Below are 19,082 nucleotides of genomic sequence, written 5' to 3'. Positions count from 1 at the left end.
TTAAAAAAATATATGGGAGATCATGAATGAGTGAATGGAGATTGAAGAATGATAGCATTAACGATACAAGATCGAATGAATAGAGGATATTACATGGCCGCGCGGGGATACGAATTTTATCTTCGAATGCTGAAAGTATCCCTCACGAGTGAGAGATACTTTTAGCACGAGAAGATAAAATTCGTATCCCCAAGCGGCCTTGTAATGTTCTGTTTATTATATAGATACCGATGACATTTCCAGATAAAAGACAACTGTTTTTATTCATTTTCGAAACAGTAATTGGGTAGTTATGTTGGTAACCATGGCCACACCAATATCCTCACACGTGAAAGATAAAAATAGTATCTTAACTGCGCGCGGTGAAGATATGATTTTTTAGTAAAAGGAGAAATCTTGGTATTTCATCAGTATCTATATAATAAAATAGTTTTTAAACACAACGAATATATGAAATTCATATATCTGAACTGCGGTTAGAAAAACGTATTTGTGCATGATCCTCGCAGTAAAGAGCACTATTTAGGAAATAGTGAAAATCAGACCTGAAAAAAGTTCAGGTCTGTACGGAATTCGAACCACTGACCTCTGCGATACTAGTGCAGCGCTCTAACAATTGAGCTAACAAGCCAACTGGGAGCTGAATCAATAGTTTTTGATATTAATCCTTTAAAGTGCCCCTGAGATCAAAATTTTCGTACATCATTTTTTTTTTTCATTTTCGTGTTCAGTGTGTCTCCTTCACCAACTCTGCTAAATTTCAGTCTAGACCGAGCACCAGAAATATCTTTTTTCGGGCTGTTAAATTCGCGATTTCGCGTCCACCCAGTTAATTGACCATGTTCCGGAAATTGATCGCAGGCCTCAGAAGAAGTGACGTCAAAAGCTCAGCGTGAAAATCTCACATGGCAAAATGTCAAGCAAACATAACAGAGTGCTTTACTCTATTCTTACAAAGTATAAACAAAAATGACGAGGCATCGATGCGTAATTCAAAGCTGAACTAATCGTGCAGACCATGCCGCAGGTATTTCTCTGCATCGGGGCCTTGCAAATAGATCAGGGCGGGAAAAACGGATGCGATTCGTGCGAGCTCGCTGAGTAAACTTCAATCCTGCAGGAATATTTGTGATCTACTCCGAACAATTCTCGGAGGACTGTTTCGAGAGATCTGTGTACTTTGAAAGATCTAGGCGAAGAATTCTGTCGGCTTCAGTGCCTACCCTTCAAAAGAAGGGACAAGTAAAACCGCCCTCAGTGCGATCTCGACGAAAGTGAAGTCTCCTACTCTAACTTATACTTTTTAATATTCTCTTTGTTGTAACTTTTTCTGAGCAAGAGTGAGTACAAATAAAGGTTGTTGTTGTTGTTGCTGAAACTCCACAGGTTTTGTCACCTTTACATATACGCTGATCAATATCTACCTTTAAGAACTCTCTGGCAGAATACCTTACACAAAGGAAAGTTCTCGGTGAACATTGTAAATAAGAATTATAAATTAGCCGAGTTGAGGAATGAGATTTCTGACCTCAAAGAGCTCACTTTTATACAAAAGAGATGAAAAATATAAATGAATAAAGGCTGTTAGTTTCCAAAGAAACTATTTGGGGCTGCGTCGGTGGGAGTAACGAAATAATTTGGATATATCAACAAAGTTGAAAAGGTAAATTGGCCACCGTAATGATTACAAAAGCTGACGTTTCGAGCGTTAGCCCTTCGTCGGAGCGAACAGAGGAATTGTGGGTTGTGTGTGCTTTTAAAGGCAGAAAATGGAGCTACGTTATCGGTGGGAGCATGGCAACGAGAAAAACATGAATAAATTAGTGGAGTGAAATGCGTTCGTTGATCCCTGTGGGATTTAGACTGCCAGTTTGAAAGATGAGGTCTTGTTCAAGATTTTTACAGCTTTCCGTGCCACCTAAGTGCAAGGAAAGACCGCAGATTGCCATATGTTGCTTAGAATGATTAGGTAAATTAAAATGTCTAGCGACTGGTTTCGATGTGTCCTTGTCATTCCTTTCCACGTCTCGAAGGTGTTCTCGGAATCGTTCACCAAGTCTTCTGCCTGTTTCGCCGATGTATATCTTTTTGCAATAAGTGCAAGTTATGCAATAGATTACATTGGCGGAGGTGCACGTGAAGTGATCGATGATCTTAATGGATCGTTTAGGTCCCGATATTTTATCAGTGTTGTGAATGAAAGGACACGTTTTGCATCGTGCACGAGCGCATTTAAAAGTGCCTGGTTGGTCATCAGTCTGAAAAGAGCTTCTGACCAAAAAATTGCCCATGTTTTTGTCGCGTTTGAATGAAATGAGCGGAGGCTGCGAAAAGATAGTGCTTGTCTCTGGATCGTTTTGAAGTAATTTAATTTTGTAATCATTACGGTGGCCAATTTACCTTTTTAACTTTGTTGATATATCCAAATTTATTCGTTACTCCCACCGACGCAGCCCCAAACAGTTTCTTTCGAAACTATCAGCCTTTATTCATTTGTATTTTGATTACTGCGACTAATAACTTTTGTCTTAGTTTTTTCAATCCACAGCATTCAGAACAGCGGACAATGCCAAGCCTCAAGAAACTCACAAAGGAACTACGCCAGGAAATCGTAAGTTATCTTTTCCCTTTTCCCCCTATTAGTAAAGATCTAGCATTCCGTTTAGCCATTCTCACTTTCGCCAAAACTAGGTTTTGTAGCCACATAAACTTCATCGGTCGTTGCCTTCATTCTAAAGTTGTTCCCAAGGGTTTTCGCTCCAATTTTCATGGATCTTCATTCACCAAACAATACCATCCCCAAATTCAGTGCGGCCAAAATTCTTTTTCACGTAACATCATGAGAATCACCATTAGAGCTATGTGCCAAAAACGTAATCACCTCACCGAACAAATCCTACATTGCCGCTCTGAACTTTCCAAAATGTGTCCAGCATTTTTATTACTATCTATCCGCGCCAAAATTCAGGAAACTAATTCGAAACTTTTCAATCATTTGAACCAAATTAAGCCCCAAAAACTTGACCAACTTATCGGTCCCCAAATCGCTAACCACTGATCACCAGAAAACCTCAAAACTGTAGTTACCATTCCAGAAAACCTCTCACTTTCCGATTCAGAAAAATCCGTCCTCAGTAAGGGCTTAAATTTCGTTCCCATTTCTAAAACAACGGACGAATTCTCAATGAAACAAGACGAAGAAAAGTTCCTTCGCAGCGTTCAATTAAAAGCCTTTTTTCACAACAAAGAGGATGATTCTAACACCTCGAACAAAGACACTTTCGAAACACTTCAGACTCGAAAGTCTAAATAGAGTCCTAAAGTGTGACGTCACGTTGCCATGACAGCATTTTTTTCTGGTCTAAACAGTTTAAACTCATACTTCAAACATGGCGTCTTTATCGATATGCTCACTCGTTTCTTTCTTTTCTGGAGAGCGGAAATCGCTTGATCGCGGAGAAAACCACTCCAAATCCGACCATGTCCAAAGCTTTATTTATTCCAGGGGAGTCATCAAAGGTGAAGTCCAAGCAAGCATGAAAAATAAGGACTACAAAGTCACAGTAAGTTGCCAATTTGGGATCACAACACGTATGTTCAATTCGAAGAACTCCCAACCCCGATTTCACCTCCAATTTAATGTTTATATTGCGGAATATATATTGCAACTTACGTGTCTGTTTCGAATTATCTTTTTATCAGATTTATCTCGATGAAAACCTTGAAATAAAAAACACAGAATGCGAGTGTCCTCGCGGCGAGTTCAAGTGCAGTCACGCGGCAGCCATATTTATTTATGGCATCCATAACCTTAGCAGGACGGACCTGGAATGCCAATGGAAACGAAAGCGAAAGGCAGAAAGCGTACAGTCTGCAAGCCAGATGTTTCCAGCGCCACCGAAGAAGAAGGATTACAGCCCTTTGGCGCGCGATCCTAGCCGAGAAGATCGGATGTGGCTGTACAGCGAACTAAAGCGCTATGGCAAATTTACAGGGACCTGCTGGATCTTGAGTCCCGAACCACAACCTGCTACCCCTCTCCCGATCAAGACGATTGAGGATATCATTTACTCAGGTTTCCTTATGGCATCTACGAAGGAAAAACAATTAGAGTACTTGATTGAGAATGCCAAAGTAGAGGAGAGAACCATAAATGTTGTGAGCACCCTCACGGCTGGCCAGCGAAACAGCCCTGCATGGCACCAAGCTCGTAGAGGCCGCCTGACTGCCAGTAATTTTGGCTCCGTCCTCCAGGCAAAAAGAGTTACACCGTCTCTTATCAAGCGACTACTTGGGGAATACAACTTGAGTGGAGTTAAAGCAATTGCATGGGGACAGGACAATGAGACTGAGGCCCTGAAATCCTTCACCAACATCACAAACTTTACACCTGTACAGACCGGCCTTTGGCTACACGAGTCGGGAGTTCTGGGTGCTTCCCCTGATGGACTTGTGGGAGACGACTCGGTGATTGAGTGTAAGTGCCCCTACACACATCGAAATGCGACAATCAAGGAAGCTTGTGGGCACAGAGACTTTTACTTGGAGGAGAAGGAAGGGAATTATACGCTGTCTACCACACATGTTTACTGGCATCAGTGTCAAGGCCAGATGTTCCTGACAAAGCGCAAATTCTGCTACTTTGTTGTATGGACCACAAAGGATAGTGTAGTTATCAAGATTGAACGAGATGAATCTTGGGAGCACAATATTACTATCTTGAGTGATTTTTACTTTCATCAACTATTCCCAAAGATTACCGAGGGAGAACTTTGAAAAGTGGTGCACAGATGCTGGACATAATCAGAGTGGGGGGGGGGGGGGGGGGGAGTGGGAGCTAATGTAAATAGGCAGTAGCTAATGTTAAAAGGTATTTTTTTAAATTTCATACATTAATTTCTTAATATAACATTACATATTCTACACTCAGATAGAGACACAAGATAAAGAACCCACATTTTTCCATTTAGCATAGTAACTTAATAATAAATTACATTCTTCCTGAAAGCAAGCTTAAACAATTTTTTTTTTTGCAACCAATGGCTACTGGTAGCTGGTAACACTTATCCTGGTTACTCAACAGGGCCCAGGTACATAAAACTTATGCCACACTTAAGTAGGCTTGCATAGCAATGCAAAGGGAAGGGGAGAGAGCCAAAACAAAATCCATGCAGCACAGGTTATTTTTTCTGACTACCTCTCACCATCCCTTAAGCTAATTGAAGTGTGGCTTTAGTTTTATACACCTGGACTCAGGTTCCCAGCTTCACAGACACAAAAGTAAAACCTTTAAGCCAGCACGACTTTCACACTTGGAACTACTGGACGAAAGAATTCCATACTGGTCACATGCCCCTGACCTGGATTTAGTTGAAATGACAATTTAAGAATGTCACTGGTTTTCATTATAATCTATTTTCACAGAACACATAGTAGTTTGTATTAATGAACATAAAGGAGATGAATATCAGAAAAATGTAAAACTGACCACATCATATTTTTGACCAAAGCTATGTCAATACCATTTGATCTGTTACAGTAGGGCTTCTAGTAATACAAAAATAATATTAAAAACTCACTGTACTATAATTTAGTTGAAAAAAAGTTCTATTCAGTCAAATTCAAAGTCTTCGCAGCCATCCTTGATCAATGGATACTGCAAATTAACAAGAGCTGAGCACAGTTGGCATAGCTTGTCAGCATGGCACCTCAAAAATGCTGGGATGAAGCCAAGGATGCGAAAACTCTTAAGTCTTGCATTTGCACGCTCTACGTGGATGCGACATGGAGCTATTGATTTTGTCGCCCTTGCCTCACTCTCTGTAAACTTTCCATTGTTGAGAAATGGTGGTATGTTCACTGAAACACCTCTTGGAACTACATCGCTGATGAGAAAACCTTTGTCTGCCAGAACAAGATGACCAGCACTCAAATGTTTACAAAACCCAGACTCTTTAACCATGACCTTGTCACTGACTGAGCCAGGAAAAAGATCACTAACATAGGTTATAACTCCATTTGGGGCAACCCCTATAATGACTTTGAAAGAGTTCATTCCCCTGTAGCTGGAATATGTAGCATTCTGCTGGGACATGAGCTTAGGTGCAGCAATTTCAATGTCTGTACAATCAATCACAATGCGGCAACTGCTGTACTCAGTGAAAGAAGATGGCAAACACATCTTGTTCTTTTCTCTAGATGGCACAGTTGTCATGATGTCTTTGAACAGGAGAGAATGCAGAACATGGACAAAAGTTAGTACTATGTTAGCAACAGTTGCAACACTGCATGAAAACAACTGGGCTAAATGTAGATTGGTATAATTTTGTTTCAGTTTCATCAGAGTGATAAATATCTGGTACTCAAGTGTGATCGCCTCAACCTTCCATCCAGCATAATAGTTTATTTCACCCTTGAATCTTGAAACATATCCCACAACAATATCAAAAACATCCTTAGTGGGTAGACCTGTCTCCATCCGTATCACCTCAGGGCTCAAGCTCTTAGCAGAGTAGTGTGCACTATAGTAACTTGACACTTCCTTGTGTTTAGCAAGTTCTGTTGAAGTCATATCAAGCTCTATTGACAGCAGAGCTTCTTTGGAACTTGTCTTTTCCTCTTGTGAGCATTCAGTGGAACATGGTTCAGAGTTCTCTTTAATCTCTTCAAGCACAGATGCTACAGTTGGTAATTTCGTGGGCTCGGCAGACACTTTCCGTTTTTTCTTGGGGGTAGGTGTACTGGGAGGTGTTGGTCCTGTACCTGGCAGCAAGTCCAAACTATCAAACAGCTTGTCCCTGTTTCTGTCACTGATGGTTGGCATATTTTCTTTTCGCCCATCTTTAAAGTGACAACTGCAAAGTCGCGAATGTTTGCTGGGCTTTCTATCTCCTCTCCTATAACAGAAAAAGACAGAAGCAGTTACTATACTTGCGCTTAAAAAACCCAAAGTTTAGTTGGTCACATGCTTAACCTTGTAGTCTAAGACGTGAATGCGAAGCGAGTATTTCTCTGAGCTTGTTACTTAATACTAGTTAGTGTAAAAGCTTTGATACTCACAACTATCATATAGTTTTTTAGTAACTAAATAATCTTAGATCAAGACTGAAGACAAGGAAAGGCAAAGCCGCGAGAAAAGAAATAAGACAAGAAAGAGAAACAGCTAATCGTGAATCAGTTTGAGATAAAAAAAAAAACAGCTATTTCTAATCGATGGTACAGCATCGAAATATATATTTTTCGAAAAATACTCACCTTACAAATGATATCCACTTATCATAGAGTGTTTTATGTTTTTTCTGGTCTGGAAACGAAAAGAATCGGCAGCAGTGGCTTTCAGATGTGTGATTGCAATCTGGATGAAAACACTGGCCCATCGCAAACTTTGTCTCCGTGGCGTTTTGACTCGAATTATTGCTCACCAGGTGCTTTTGTCCGCTTATTATACTCTTCAATAGTAAGGCCAAAGGTTATCTTGATTCTCTTTATCTTATTTCTATTATTGGAGGATAAAATGCGCTATTATAGCTCTTGAAGTGTTCGAGGTCAACGACAATGTGTCACGCTAGGGACGCCATATTGGTTTGTTTAGACCACAGAATTCCGGTGCTATGGAAACGTGACGTAAGCACTATGGGACTCTATGGACTCCCCCAGAGGGCCAATTCGCATCATTAGACTTTTTTATCAAAAAATGCCGCCACGATATCAACAAACTCAATTTCAAACGTATTACCAAATTTTCTAATCTCTCTTCTGAAGAGTGGTCCGCTCTAAAAAGTCTTAGAAAACGCAAGGACATAGTTATCAAAGCGGCTGATAAGGGCGGCTCAGTCGTTGTTTGGCGCACCGACCTCTACCAAAAAGAAGCTTTGCGGCAACTTTCTGACACCTCTTTTTATCAAAAGATCGACAAAGACCTCACTGCCAGCTATCAAAACTCCGTCAAGAATACGATCAACCAACTCATAACTATACAAGAATTGCCGGCCACAGCAAAAAATCTCATCTTAACCACTCCTAGAACTTCTCGTATTTACTTTTTACCTAAAATTCACAAACCTAACAACCCGGGTCGGCCTATTGTCTCGGCTTGCAGTTGCCCTACCGAACTTATCTCCAGCTATCTAGACAAAATTATGGCTCCCATCGTCAAAACTTTACCTTCATATATTAAAGACAGCCAACACGCTCTTCAAATTTTTTCGACACTTTAATTTCCTTGGCCAAAACAAACTTCTTTTCACCGTGGATATTACGTCTCTTTACACTGCCATTCCTAATGGCGAAGGCCTTCTGGCCCTTAAACATTTTTTTGATCAACGTACTGTTAAGGAACCTAAATCTGAAACACTACTACGCTTAGCCGAACTAGTGCTCACACTCAATTGTTTTTCATTCGGAAACAACTTCTTCAAACAAACCAATGGTGTAGCCATGGGCACCAAAATGGGACCTAGCTATGCCAATCTTTTTGTAGCTTTTGTCGAACATCAATTTTTCAGCCAATACAACGGGTCCAAACCTGAACTCTACGGTCGCTACATCGACGACTGTATCGGCGCTACCTCCTCTACCAGAGAGGAGCTCACTAAATTCATAACCGCAGTCAATTCTTTTCACCCGACTCTGAAATATACTTGGGAAATTTCTGACAATTCTTTATTCTTTTTAGACGTCAAAGTTTCTATTGAAGGTAACGGTTTATGAACTAGTGTGTATTACAAACCTACAGACTCGCATAATTACTTGTTAAATTCGTCTTCGCATCCATCTCACGTTAAGAATTCCATTCCTTTTTCTCAGTTTCTAAGACTTCATCGTTTATGTAGTGATGACTCTGATTTCCACCACAAATCAGAGTCAATGTGTCAGTTCTTCGATAAACGTGGTTACCATGTTTCCGTCGTTCAAGTGGGTTACCACCGCGCTCAACTTATTGATCGACATTCAGCACTACAAACGTCGCATAAGGAAGATTCCGACCGCATTCCATTCACTCTCACGTTTCACCCTCACAACCACTCAGTTAAATCCATCATTCTTAAAAACTTTATTTTACTTCAAAACGATCCAGAGACAAGCACTATCTTTTCGCAGCCTCCGCTCATTTCATTCAAACGCGACAAAAACATGGGCAATTTTTTGGTCAGAAGCTCTTTTCAGACTAATGACCAACCAGGCACTTTTAAATGCGCTCGTGCACGATGCAAAACGTGTCCTTTCATTCACAACACTGATAAAATATCGGGACCTAAACGATCCATTAAGATCACCGACCACTTCACGTGCACCTCCGCCAATGTAATCTATTGCATAACTTGCACTTATTGCAAAAAGATATACATCGGCGAAACAGGCAGAAGACTAGGTGACCGATTCCGAGAACACAATCAAGACGTGGAAAGGAATGACAAGGACACATCGAAACCAGTCGCTAGACATTTTAATTTACCTAATCATTCTAAGCAACATATGGTAATCTGCGGTCTTTCATTGCACTTAGGTGACACAGAAAGCCGTAAAAATCTTGAACAAAAGCTCATCTTTCAAACCGGCAGTCTAAATCCCACAGGATCAACGAACGCTTTTCATTCCACTAATTTATTCATGTTTTTCTCGTTGCCATGCTCCCACCAATAACGTAGCTCTATTTTCTGCCTTTAAAAGCACACACAACCCACAATTCCTTTATTCGCTCCGACGAAGGGCTAACGCTCGAAGCGTCAGATTAAAAATATAATTGTGCGCTCTGACTCTAAAAGAAAAGCTGGCTTTAATATCAGCGAAAGTAGAACAAACACCCTACGACACATAGAGCGTAAAAACAATTTAAAATGTAGGCTTGCGGCCAAAAAACCGAGAAAATGAAAATTTCTTAACAAACCTCTCAAACTACCAGCCAAGTCAGCGTGCTATCAAAGGGTCTCAAATTCATCCCAACACCCGAGAAAAACGAATGTGAAATCCGCAGGCCAACTTTCGCGAGATTTAATAGCAAGACGAATGCACCTGCGTTACACCTTTCACGGACAAAACAGAGCTACTTGGAAAATCGTCATAACACAATTTGCAGAATGTATCTAATCCAAAAAATACGTTGTAACGCAATGAGATCACGGCTCTAAAAGAGCTGAAAGAAACTCTGCTCTAAACCTCACCGAAGCAACACGACAATAGTCATCATGAATAGACAGAAAAAACAAAAGAGGCCAAAGTGCAACTCAACAACAGAGTTCACTTCAAATTTTTCAAAGCACCGATAGTAAAAAACACGCAGGAAAGGGTTAATGAGATCATTTACCAAATTCCTCGGGGCAAACACATTAATGGCTAGGAAGTGGCCTTCACAAACTCTCAATATCCGCCTTGATACACGATCAGCCATTGTCGAAAACAATTTTTACATATCACTCGATCGTTTCTTACAAAAAAGGAAAATCCCCTGCGACAAGCAAAAATACAATTCGAAGGCCATAAAGCGATGGGACCATAAAAGCCACATTGGGGGTCCGTGCCGTTCTGTATTTATCTTCATTCGCATGGCAAAAATTCATCGTTTGCCGGCGCAGAACTATCCACAGAAGCCTTTGATGATTTCTAGGACAATTCATCGTCAGACAAAGTCAACATTGCGACTGACAACGAAACAGTTCTCAAAAAATTAATAGGTGTGATTCTCTTTGCAGCGAACAAAGAGAGTTGTGACAAAGCAAAGCATAAGTTTGTTGAGCCTTTGACATCATGATGACGTTTTCTGCTGTACAGTTGCGGGCTCGGCTGGAACATGTTTTCAGCAATAGCGGACGATTTTTGGACGACTTTGAAGCGGTAAAAATTGGTCATCGAGGGTTTGTTATGAGCTTTTAATGGCAAAAAAGGTTTTAACTTGACCCAATTCAACATACTATAAAAAAAATTAGCCTAAAAGAAAATGGTCAATCTTCGTCTCAGGGGCACTTTAATCACCCATCTATTTACTTCATACTATTCGACGCAAATTTCGAAATGGATTTAAATTTAGCGATTCAACACATCACAATCAGATCACAACTGTCAAGTTTTACTCTCTACTGACATACTATGTAAAGACAGTTTTTCTCATTTGCAAAACTCGACGTCAGTGCTTGTTACACGAGGTGGTTCTTGAAGATGGCACCCACCTCGAAGTCGTCTAAAGCCCTGTTCATCCAGAGTTCCCTTGGTTTTCCAACCGTAGAGGTAACCGAATATAAGTGGTCTATTGTTGTCGACGCTGCCTTGGACTGCTGAAATGTCGAGGGAATTTGATTGCTTTTGACCATTGATGTAAACGAAGACTTTCTTCTGCTGTTGGCGATCAAAGACAATTGTATAGTGAACCCACTGATCAACAAGATGATGTTGCTGAAAGCCATTGTCAAACGTGATGGTACTTCGAGCCATTCTGTTTTCCTGGTCTCTCAAACAAACGTCAAGGCCATTGGCATTGTAACCGTGCCCTGTTTCCCAACCGGCTTTCCAACCCGAGCGGCCTGGGGAAAAATAACAGCCGTAACCCTTCTGGACAGCGAAGGTCGTCAGGGGGTAGGTGACATCCAAAATCTTAATCCATCCAGTAACGATGAAACCTGACACCCCCAAATTCAATATTGGGGTAGTTTGGGACCGTGATGAGTCCAGTGGAGTCAAAATAGCGACCACGAGTGAACTTGGACAACTTAGGCACCGGGCTACTGGCTGATCCGTGGTTCTCATAACCTGAGTCATCAGCGACCTCGTTTCCAGTTTGCTCGTTCATGCGCCAGTGGCCAATCAGACCAGGAATGCGGTTGTTATAGCAACCCTGAACAGGGCTTCCTTGGGGGTAATATGGCTTCCACTGGTTGTTGAAGCAAAGGCTTAAAACTGTTTGACCTGCAGATGCACGCACCATTCCTGTCCTCACCGCGGTACAGGGTATTTGTTCAAACGTCAAGCCACCATCCTGGATTGAAGAATTTGTAGAACATGCATGACTATAAAACTTTAAAATTACTTTTAAACTGAAATTGTTTGATTTTAACGATCCGTACCCAAGATCTATCTGCGAAGCAGTCGACTCAACGACGTCACAAAAAAAATTTACTCGATCTTTCCATATAAGGCCATGCAACATTTTAATGATTCTTCCTCATTGGCGGCTAGTTGGCAGTCAGTTTTCAAAATTCCCCTTTATATTCTCTCTATAAAGGTGTGCTGGAGTTATACTCCCTATATACTACAGTGAAGACTGGTATCCCTCGGTTTCTCTTAAAAACCATGTGATTCCCCCAAAGTCTTCTGAACTCACCCCTCCCCCCTTCCACGTGCACCCCAGGCGATAGATATTGACTGGACCGTAGCCGGTGAACTTGACTGATATGAACTCTACATCCATGGTATCTGCATGATGGTTTCTAAGCGTAGTTAAATGTTTCTAGATGCTGACGTAGTAAGAATAAGCTTAAAGCTTAATGCTTGTCCAAACGGGATCACTTGAAAGAATATCGAAATGGGAAATAACCGGGAGATTTAGCAATGGACATTCCTTTGGGTGGTTCTTCTTGTCTACTGTTTCTAGCTCGAATAGCAATTTGAAATAAAAGACCAGGAGAAAATCCTCGGAGCAAGGACGAGAGCCAACAGCAAACTCAACCCACATGCATGTGACGCCAGGTCCGGGAATCGAACCCGAGCCACGGTTGTGGTGGACGAGCGCGATTATCACTTCGCCATCCCTGTTATGCCGGCAAAACATCAGTTGCGTTTAGAAAAAAATTAAAAAACCCAATGCCCTCTATTAGAGAACTTGAAGCCTTCTCGAGGAAAAAAAGAACAAAAACAAAAAAAAACATGTTCGTCGGCATTATTGTAAAATGGAATTTTACCTCGTTAGAACAAAAGTCTTCACCAGCTACACTTCCCAGCATTCCGTGGAAAAAGGCGATTAATAAAATTGCAGAGACACATAATCTTTTCATCTTGACATAGACCCAGCTTCAAAGAAATCGGACTAATTCTGAAAGATTTTCTGAGCTACCAGATCTCACGTAAGATTTTTCTGGTATATTCAGCTGTAGTTAGATTGGCACGGCATAAAGCTAATGAGACATGTGATTGGATAGCAGGCATAGCTGAACAAATTATTGTTCAAATCGATGGCCTGAACATTGTCTCAAAATGGATAATTATATCTTGAAAAACGCACATTTAGTATCTCGAAATTGCCGATCAGAAACTCACATTGGGTGCTTACATAGGTTTTGCGACAACCAAGGACTAAAATACCAAATGCATGATTTATTTATGCAACATATCATCGTTTCGGACCTAGCTCGTCTGATGCAGTGGTTTGATGATACAGTCAACTCTCCCGTAAGCTGACATTTTCGGGAATTGGAAAAAATGTCCGTTAGTACAGCTGTTCGTCTACAAGAATTATTTTCATAAGCGGATGCCAAAGAAAATTGGATGAATGTCTGCCTACGGGAGAGTTTATTTGCGGAGAATGTTGGTTAATTAGCGACTGAAACTCTTTATTGATGTCAAATGTTAAAAAAAGAAAAAATATATATAAGCTTGAATTGTAATTATTCCATACTCTACAAAACGCTAGACTGGACTTAATGCTTCCGTCCATGCATCTCAACTTGGATTGGAGTATCTGTTTACGAAAGAGCATAAACGAAAACAAATCTAATTTTTACTTTAAAAATGTCTGCGTTCGCTTATATTTTACGAGAGAGTGTCCGCTTACAGCAATGTTAAAAATACAGAGTTTCACTGTAAAAAAAAAAAAGGATTGTAAAAAGAGTCCGTTAGTGGACCTGTCCGGTTACATGAGTGTTCGTGCAGCTTGTTTCGTTGTCTTCAGTGTGTGGCAAAAAAGGTTATTTAGAGTTAATAAATTAATTAAGCTGCACTAATTAGTCACCTAACATGTCAAACGGTAAACAAAGCTGAACTATCGTTGGAGGGTTTCGGCTGTGGTGTGTGTATTTTATGGATTGCAAACATCCATGCAAGAAATGGAGACGAGATAGAAATTAGGCCATCAATTGTAAACATAAAACCTTCGCTTTTTTAATTGCCAAATCCTTGAATGTATACAGTCAGATAACACCAGTTTGACCAATGCCAATGCAGACTTAAAGAAAATTGACGATTGTCTTAATTACGATTTATTTTAAATGGGATCTACCTATGGCTAGCTGCTAAATAATTCGCTTAACTTAACAAAAACCGAACTGATTTCTGTTAAGTACGTCGAGGCAGGCTATCAATCACTTCTGAGATTCCAATTTTTACGATAAATGATCAGTCCCTCTACAAAATCGCAGGGGTTACGTATTGATCATAGCTTAAATTGGAATCGCTTTATACAAAGTGTTTGCCATATACTAAATGATTGCCTCTGCCTTGGGTGAAATTAAAAGAATACGGCATCTTAAATTTTTCAATGTTCTGATTGATGTCTTTGGAAGGCACGGTGGCCTCATGGTTAGTGCACTCGACTCCGTGGTCGTGAAAGGCTAATAGCCAACTCTGTTATAGCGATCGGGATGCTTTATATTGACTGTTTGGTATTTTTTGGAGGGAATGATTCTATGAACCCGCGTACCGTACAGCGCTTGCGTGTATTGCCATGTGCTTCTGGACCCGCATCTTGTGTGATTGTACTGTCTTAGAATTCTTCTAACCCGAAAACTTAACATGTTATGTTGCACAAAACTTTACATGGATTGATCCCGGAACACCTTTAATCGCGATTTGTATCCCGAAATGATATCACTTCATACCGACTGAGGGATTGATTCATTACCTGACTCATGAATTCCGCGTTAAATTGCACGCGAAAACCGACTGATCGCACGAATCGCGAAGCGATGAGAGCGATGTCGGTTTTCAAGTACAATTCAACGCGGAATTCATGAGTGAGGTAATAAATTTTCCTTTAATCGCATCATTGAATTAAAATAGGAAAACAAGAAAAAAGCAATAATATTGTTTGTTTTCATCTCGGGCGCGCGCCCCAGAAAGCCATTTCGAAGTCCACTGTCAGAGCTGTCATTGCGTTAGCGAATAGAAAGGAAGGTCAGTCGGGCACGTTAGAACCTATGGCGCGTTTTTAGTGTCAAAATTCAAGTGTCAGACTTGCTATTCTTCTATTCAAACTTCTTGTTTGACAATTCGGATACGCTATTTATTTATTGAAACATCCATTATTTCAATTCAAAGCAATATTTCTTCGATTCAGTCATGCTGTTTTTCTATTCAAACGTCCAATCCTTCGTTTTAAAAATGTTTTTCTACCACCCAAACATTCAGTCGTCTAATTCAAACATGCTATTGTGCATTTCAAATTTTCAATCTCGCAATTCAAAATAGTCAGTTTCGCAAGTAAAAATGCTATCGTTCTATTCCAATATGCAATTCTTTACCGCAAACCTGCTACTCGTCAATTCAAATACACTATTTGCCAGTTCAAATAGGCTTTTTGTCGACAGAAACACGCAATCCTTCAGTTTGAAACAATCGTTCTGCAATTCAAACACTCTACTCTTCAATTCAAAACGGCAATTCTTCCATTCCAACGCTTAATCTCTTAGGTCAGATCTGCTGTTCGACTATGGAGACATCCAGTTGTTTAATTTGGTAACCCTATTCATCACTTCAAATATTCGAACTCCTTTTCCAAACATTCAATTACTCAATGCGAACATGATACTCGTCATTTCCAATACGCAATTCTTCAATTCAAACATTCAAACCTTCAACGCAAACACGCTGTCCTTCGTCGTTACCTGGAAACTAGCCCGGCCACGCATGCGTATTGGGAAGAAAGGCGAAGAAAAAGAATACGAACCTTATAGCAGGAACGGTGGAACGATGGAACGGTAGATTGGCGGAAAATGATCCCAACTCCTAAAACATGGAGCAATAATGCTGGTTGGAGACCAGTATACTGGCAGGCTTTATATCACGGTGGACGATCTCAAGGTCATGCAAATGTACAAGTCGCCGTTTCGAGGGCGATCTTTTCTTGAAGTGGAAGTATCTATGTACAAAATTCGCGCAACATGCCCTGACATCCGCTCCATGTTTTAGGAGTTGGGGCCATTTTCGGCCAATCTACCGTTCCATCGTTCCACCGTTCCTGCTATAGGAGGATTCATGCTGACGTCATTGTTTACATTTTTGCTCATTTGCATACGGCTTTGTTTAAAGAAGGTAGCATGTTAGATACAAATTGACTTCAGACACCTAAGGAGCTAGAAAACCTTAGTACATGGTGAAATTTTTAGCTCTGTGGGTGTAATATTCAAGGAGAAATAGTTCATCAAAAACTGCAAAATTTCTGGGTGGCAAAAGCGCTAATGAGCTCATACATTCTATGTAAAATTTTGAGTTTTTAAGCCCGTGTTGCACAAAAAGTATTCAATGCATCAGGCTCGTATTCATTGGCCGAGTTAATCGTACTTTGACCTTTCGATATTCAGAACTGATTTATCTTTAGCTCTATCAGAAACTAAATTGCTTATGCTAATGAGGCAAATATTGTAAACAAGGATTCCCCTATAAAGGTCGTACCATGTATCTAAGGTGTTACTTGGCAACTGGCTCGTAAGTTGAAAAGTTAGTGTCACGCCCTGATTTGATCTTGTTAACTCTTTCCAAGTCTGCGTTCGCCATTTGTGAATTAGTCTACTTTGCAACCGTTTTTTGTGTCAAGAAACCAGGGCGTCGTGTAAAATCATGGGGAAAAAACAGTTGCGAGGTAGGCTATTGACGTTTTGGCCCCCTCGAGAGGTAAGGTTGCTTTACCGCAAGACATAACCAATTGCTTGAAATGTTTGACATACTGTAACTTCCAAACCGCAAACCGGACAGTTTGCGAATATATATGCTCATGAGTTTGGGAGGCGTGTGGGATTCTTAAGTATACTTTAAACTTACGCAGTGCAAAGCTCTGAAGTTTGCCTTTTTATTTTCTAACAGAACCCAGATGCATGGAGTTTAATGGGACACCTCTGTTATTTGACGAGCCGAATTGAGGAAGCTCAGGACTGCTATGAGAGAACACTGGCTTATACAACCGAAGCTTCAGAAATGCACGCCATCTGTCTGAGACTTGCATCGATTTACCTGGGGAAAGGGGAGGTTGGTGCCACGTTACGCTGTTTGAGTTTTAGTTGAAAAGCCTTTAATTGTTGACATCTTGTATACCCTACTGTCTACTTTCTTTGGTTCGTATTTTGATGTTTTAACATTCGACATTTGACATGTGACATTTGACATTTGAAATTTGACGTTTGACGTGTTAGGTTTATCATTTTGACGTTTGGCACCAAATGGTTGACATATGCGTGTTTGAAGTGGGTAGGGGAAGTTAAACATTGATTATTGTTCTCTTAAAGTCATCTTCTTTCTTCATATTTAGTTTGATAAAGCAAAGGCAACCTTCTTGAAAGCCTGCATTCGCTCGCCCTCCTCTATTTCTTGGCTTGGAGTAGGAATTGCTTGCTATAGGGTAAGAAGACAATTTTTACTCAGGTTCTTTAAATTTCTCATAACTCATTTATCATATTGTATAAAGTAAAATTGATTTTATGAGAGGAAAAAAGTTTCATTGCTATCACAGAATCTTAAAGAGGGGATATGAAGGTTGTGCTGCTCACCAGTTGACCTCCAAATTACATGTTTTGTAAAGCATTGAAAAATTTTGTCCAAAAAAATATATATACTATTGCGACGTTATACATGTACGTTACTTCGTTGTATGACCGTACGTGCGGATTTGCGACTGCGATACGCCACGCATGTGTCAATCACTGACTTCTGGGACTACAGCCAAGAATTCAACACCGCGAATTGCGCTTGAATTGAATTCGTTTAACTATTTTTTGGAGAAATGAACCCTTCGAAGGAATGGGATAAATCAACCGAATTTCAATTGTTTGCTGTGACAAATCTCCGACTACGATTTGATTGTGACTTCAAAATGTGATTTATTTTAGCTGGGAAATTTGGCCGAAGTTGAGGACGCACTATCAGAAGCAAATATTTTAAACAATAAGACGCAAAAGTATGGGCCTATCTGTCCTTGGTGTGTTTACAGGTAACCTTAAATCAGATTCATGTTCCTTCTGGATTTTAGGATGCGCAAAAGTAGAACGACTTTTTTTTTTCGCTTTCCTTCCAGTTCTTTTGAGCGTGTTCTAAAGGCAAGCTAAAGTATGGTTTTCTCCTTTGCTCGAACGAGGGGTAGATCGTTGCGTGTTTTCATATTTGTGTACGCCACTTTAGATCGCTTAAAGTGCATTTGACACGAGTTTTTTTCCGGAGACTGGGACCTAGTTTATGGCCGTCGAAGTTATTCGTGACGTCACATTGTGTACCTTTACCGCGAAGGTCTGTTGTCGTTAAGAGGGTTCTGCAGTACTTCGTAATAGATAGATAGTGAATTGAAAGGCAGATATGTCCAGTGATTCTAATGATTCCTTTGAACCGACTCTTCTGAAAGTTCCATTGAGGTACACAATGTGACATCATGTTACGATATTAAGTGCGATTTTTGCCACGCGATAACCGGGACATATGCACTTTAAGAGGCTGTCCGCGGAAGAACCGACCACTCGAATCTCGGCCGATAACAGAATTCCCTCAAATTTTTACTGTGAAATAATTGATCTATTCTATCGGCAAAAATGATATTTATTTGGTTCGTAATGCTATTTTATCAAATTTTTGGCGACGAGATGCGAGGACGGTCAAAACCAAAGAATAGTGTCTTTTTTTTATGTTTAAGGTGGACGGCCGGGCCCCCGATGAAGGGAGGTGCAGTGCCCGCCGACCTAGATGTCTAAACCCAACCCATGGCAGGCGTGCAATGCCTTAGGGATGGGGTCCACCATAAACGAGGGTCACCAGACGCCAAACTCGCTGGGGAATCGAACCCCACCTCACCTAAAAATTACACACTCACTCCAAGGAAGAACGCACTCACAACAATAATAGCAGACCAAAACGATAATAATAGCCCCTAGCCAGCCAAGGGGTGGCACTGTAAAAAACCAAAACGA

The 19,082-nt window shown here is 40.6% G+C and overlaps 2 protein-coding genes and 2 pseudogenes across 4 annotated transcripts in view; 2 read left to right on the top strand and 2 right to left on the bottom strand.

Annotated features, from left to right (window-relative positions):
• LOC148716786 (cilia- and flagella-associated protein 70-like) overlaps window positions 1-19,082 on the top strand; it is an 82,726-nt pseudogene that overhangs the window by 51,976 nt on the left and 11,668 nt on the right. The window contains exons 4-6 of the transcript XR_015995192.1: window positions 16,999-17,160; window positions 17,441-17,530; window positions 18,018-18,118. The product of XR_015995192.1 is annotated as a cilia- and flagella-associated protein 70-like (transcript). The remainder of the gene's footprint in view (window positions 1-16,998; window positions 17,161-17,440; window positions 17,531-18,017; window positions 18,119-19,082) is intronic.
• Window positions 3,351-4,792, top strand: LOC148716790 (uncharacterized). Its single transcript, XM_088745721.1, has 2 exons — window positions 3,351-3,563; window positions 3,703-4,792. The coding sequence occupies exons 1-2, from the start codon at window positions 3,390-3,392 to the stop codon at window positions 4,774-4,776; spliced, it is 1,248 nt and encodes a 415-aa protein (XP_088601847.1). The 5' UTR covers window positions 3,351-3,389; the 3' UTR covers window positions 4,777-4,792.
• Window positions 4,945-7,640, bottom strand: LOC148716789 (uncharacterized). Its single transcript, XM_088745720.1, has 2 exons — window positions 7,255-7,640; window positions 4,945-6,896 (listed from the first exon to the last, which is right to left on the bottom strand). The coding sequence occupies exons 1-2, from the start codon at window positions 7,374-7,376 to the stop codon at window positions 5,612-5,614; spliced, it is 1,407 nt and encodes a 468-aa protein (XP_088601846.1). The 5' UTR covers window positions 7,377-7,640; the 3' UTR covers window positions 4,945-5,611.
• Window positions 10,944-12,998, bottom strand: LOC148716788 (uncharacterized; annotated as a pseudogene). Its single transcript, XR_015995502.1, has 2 exons — window positions 12,888-12,998; window positions 10,944-11,965 (listed from the first exon to the last, which is right to left on the bottom strand). The product of XR_015995502.1 is annotated as an uncharacterized LOC148716788 (transcript).

Source organism: Stylophora pistillata, chromosome 14, assembly GCF_964205215.1.
Source record: "Stylophora pistillata chromosome 14, jaStyPist1.2, whole genome shotgun sequence".
Taxonomy (NCBI): Eukaryota; Metazoa; Cnidaria; class Anthozoa; order Scleractinia; family Pocilloporidae; genus Stylophora; species Stylophora pistillata.
The sequence above is the reverse complement of the archived record's forward strand: the minus strand, read 5'-3'. Positions and strand labels throughout refer to the sequence as shown.

Coding starts and splice junctions, on each gene's coding strand:
- LOC148716790 (XM_088745721.1), top strand. CDS start 3,390: ATGGCGTCTTTATCGATATGCTCACTCGTTTCTTTCTTTTCTGGAGAG. Junction 3,564..3,702: donor ATAAGGACTACAAAGTCACA/GTAAGTTGCCAA, acceptor TCTTTTTATCAG/ATTTATCTCGATGAAAACCT.
- LOC148716789 (XM_088745720.1), bottom strand. CDS start 7,376: ATGGGCCAGTGTTTTCATCCAGATTGCAATCACACATCTGAAAGCCAC. Junction 6,897..7,254: donor AAGTGGATATCATTTGTAAG/GTGAGTATTTTT, acceptor TTTCTGTTATAG/GAGAGGAGATAGAAAGCCCA.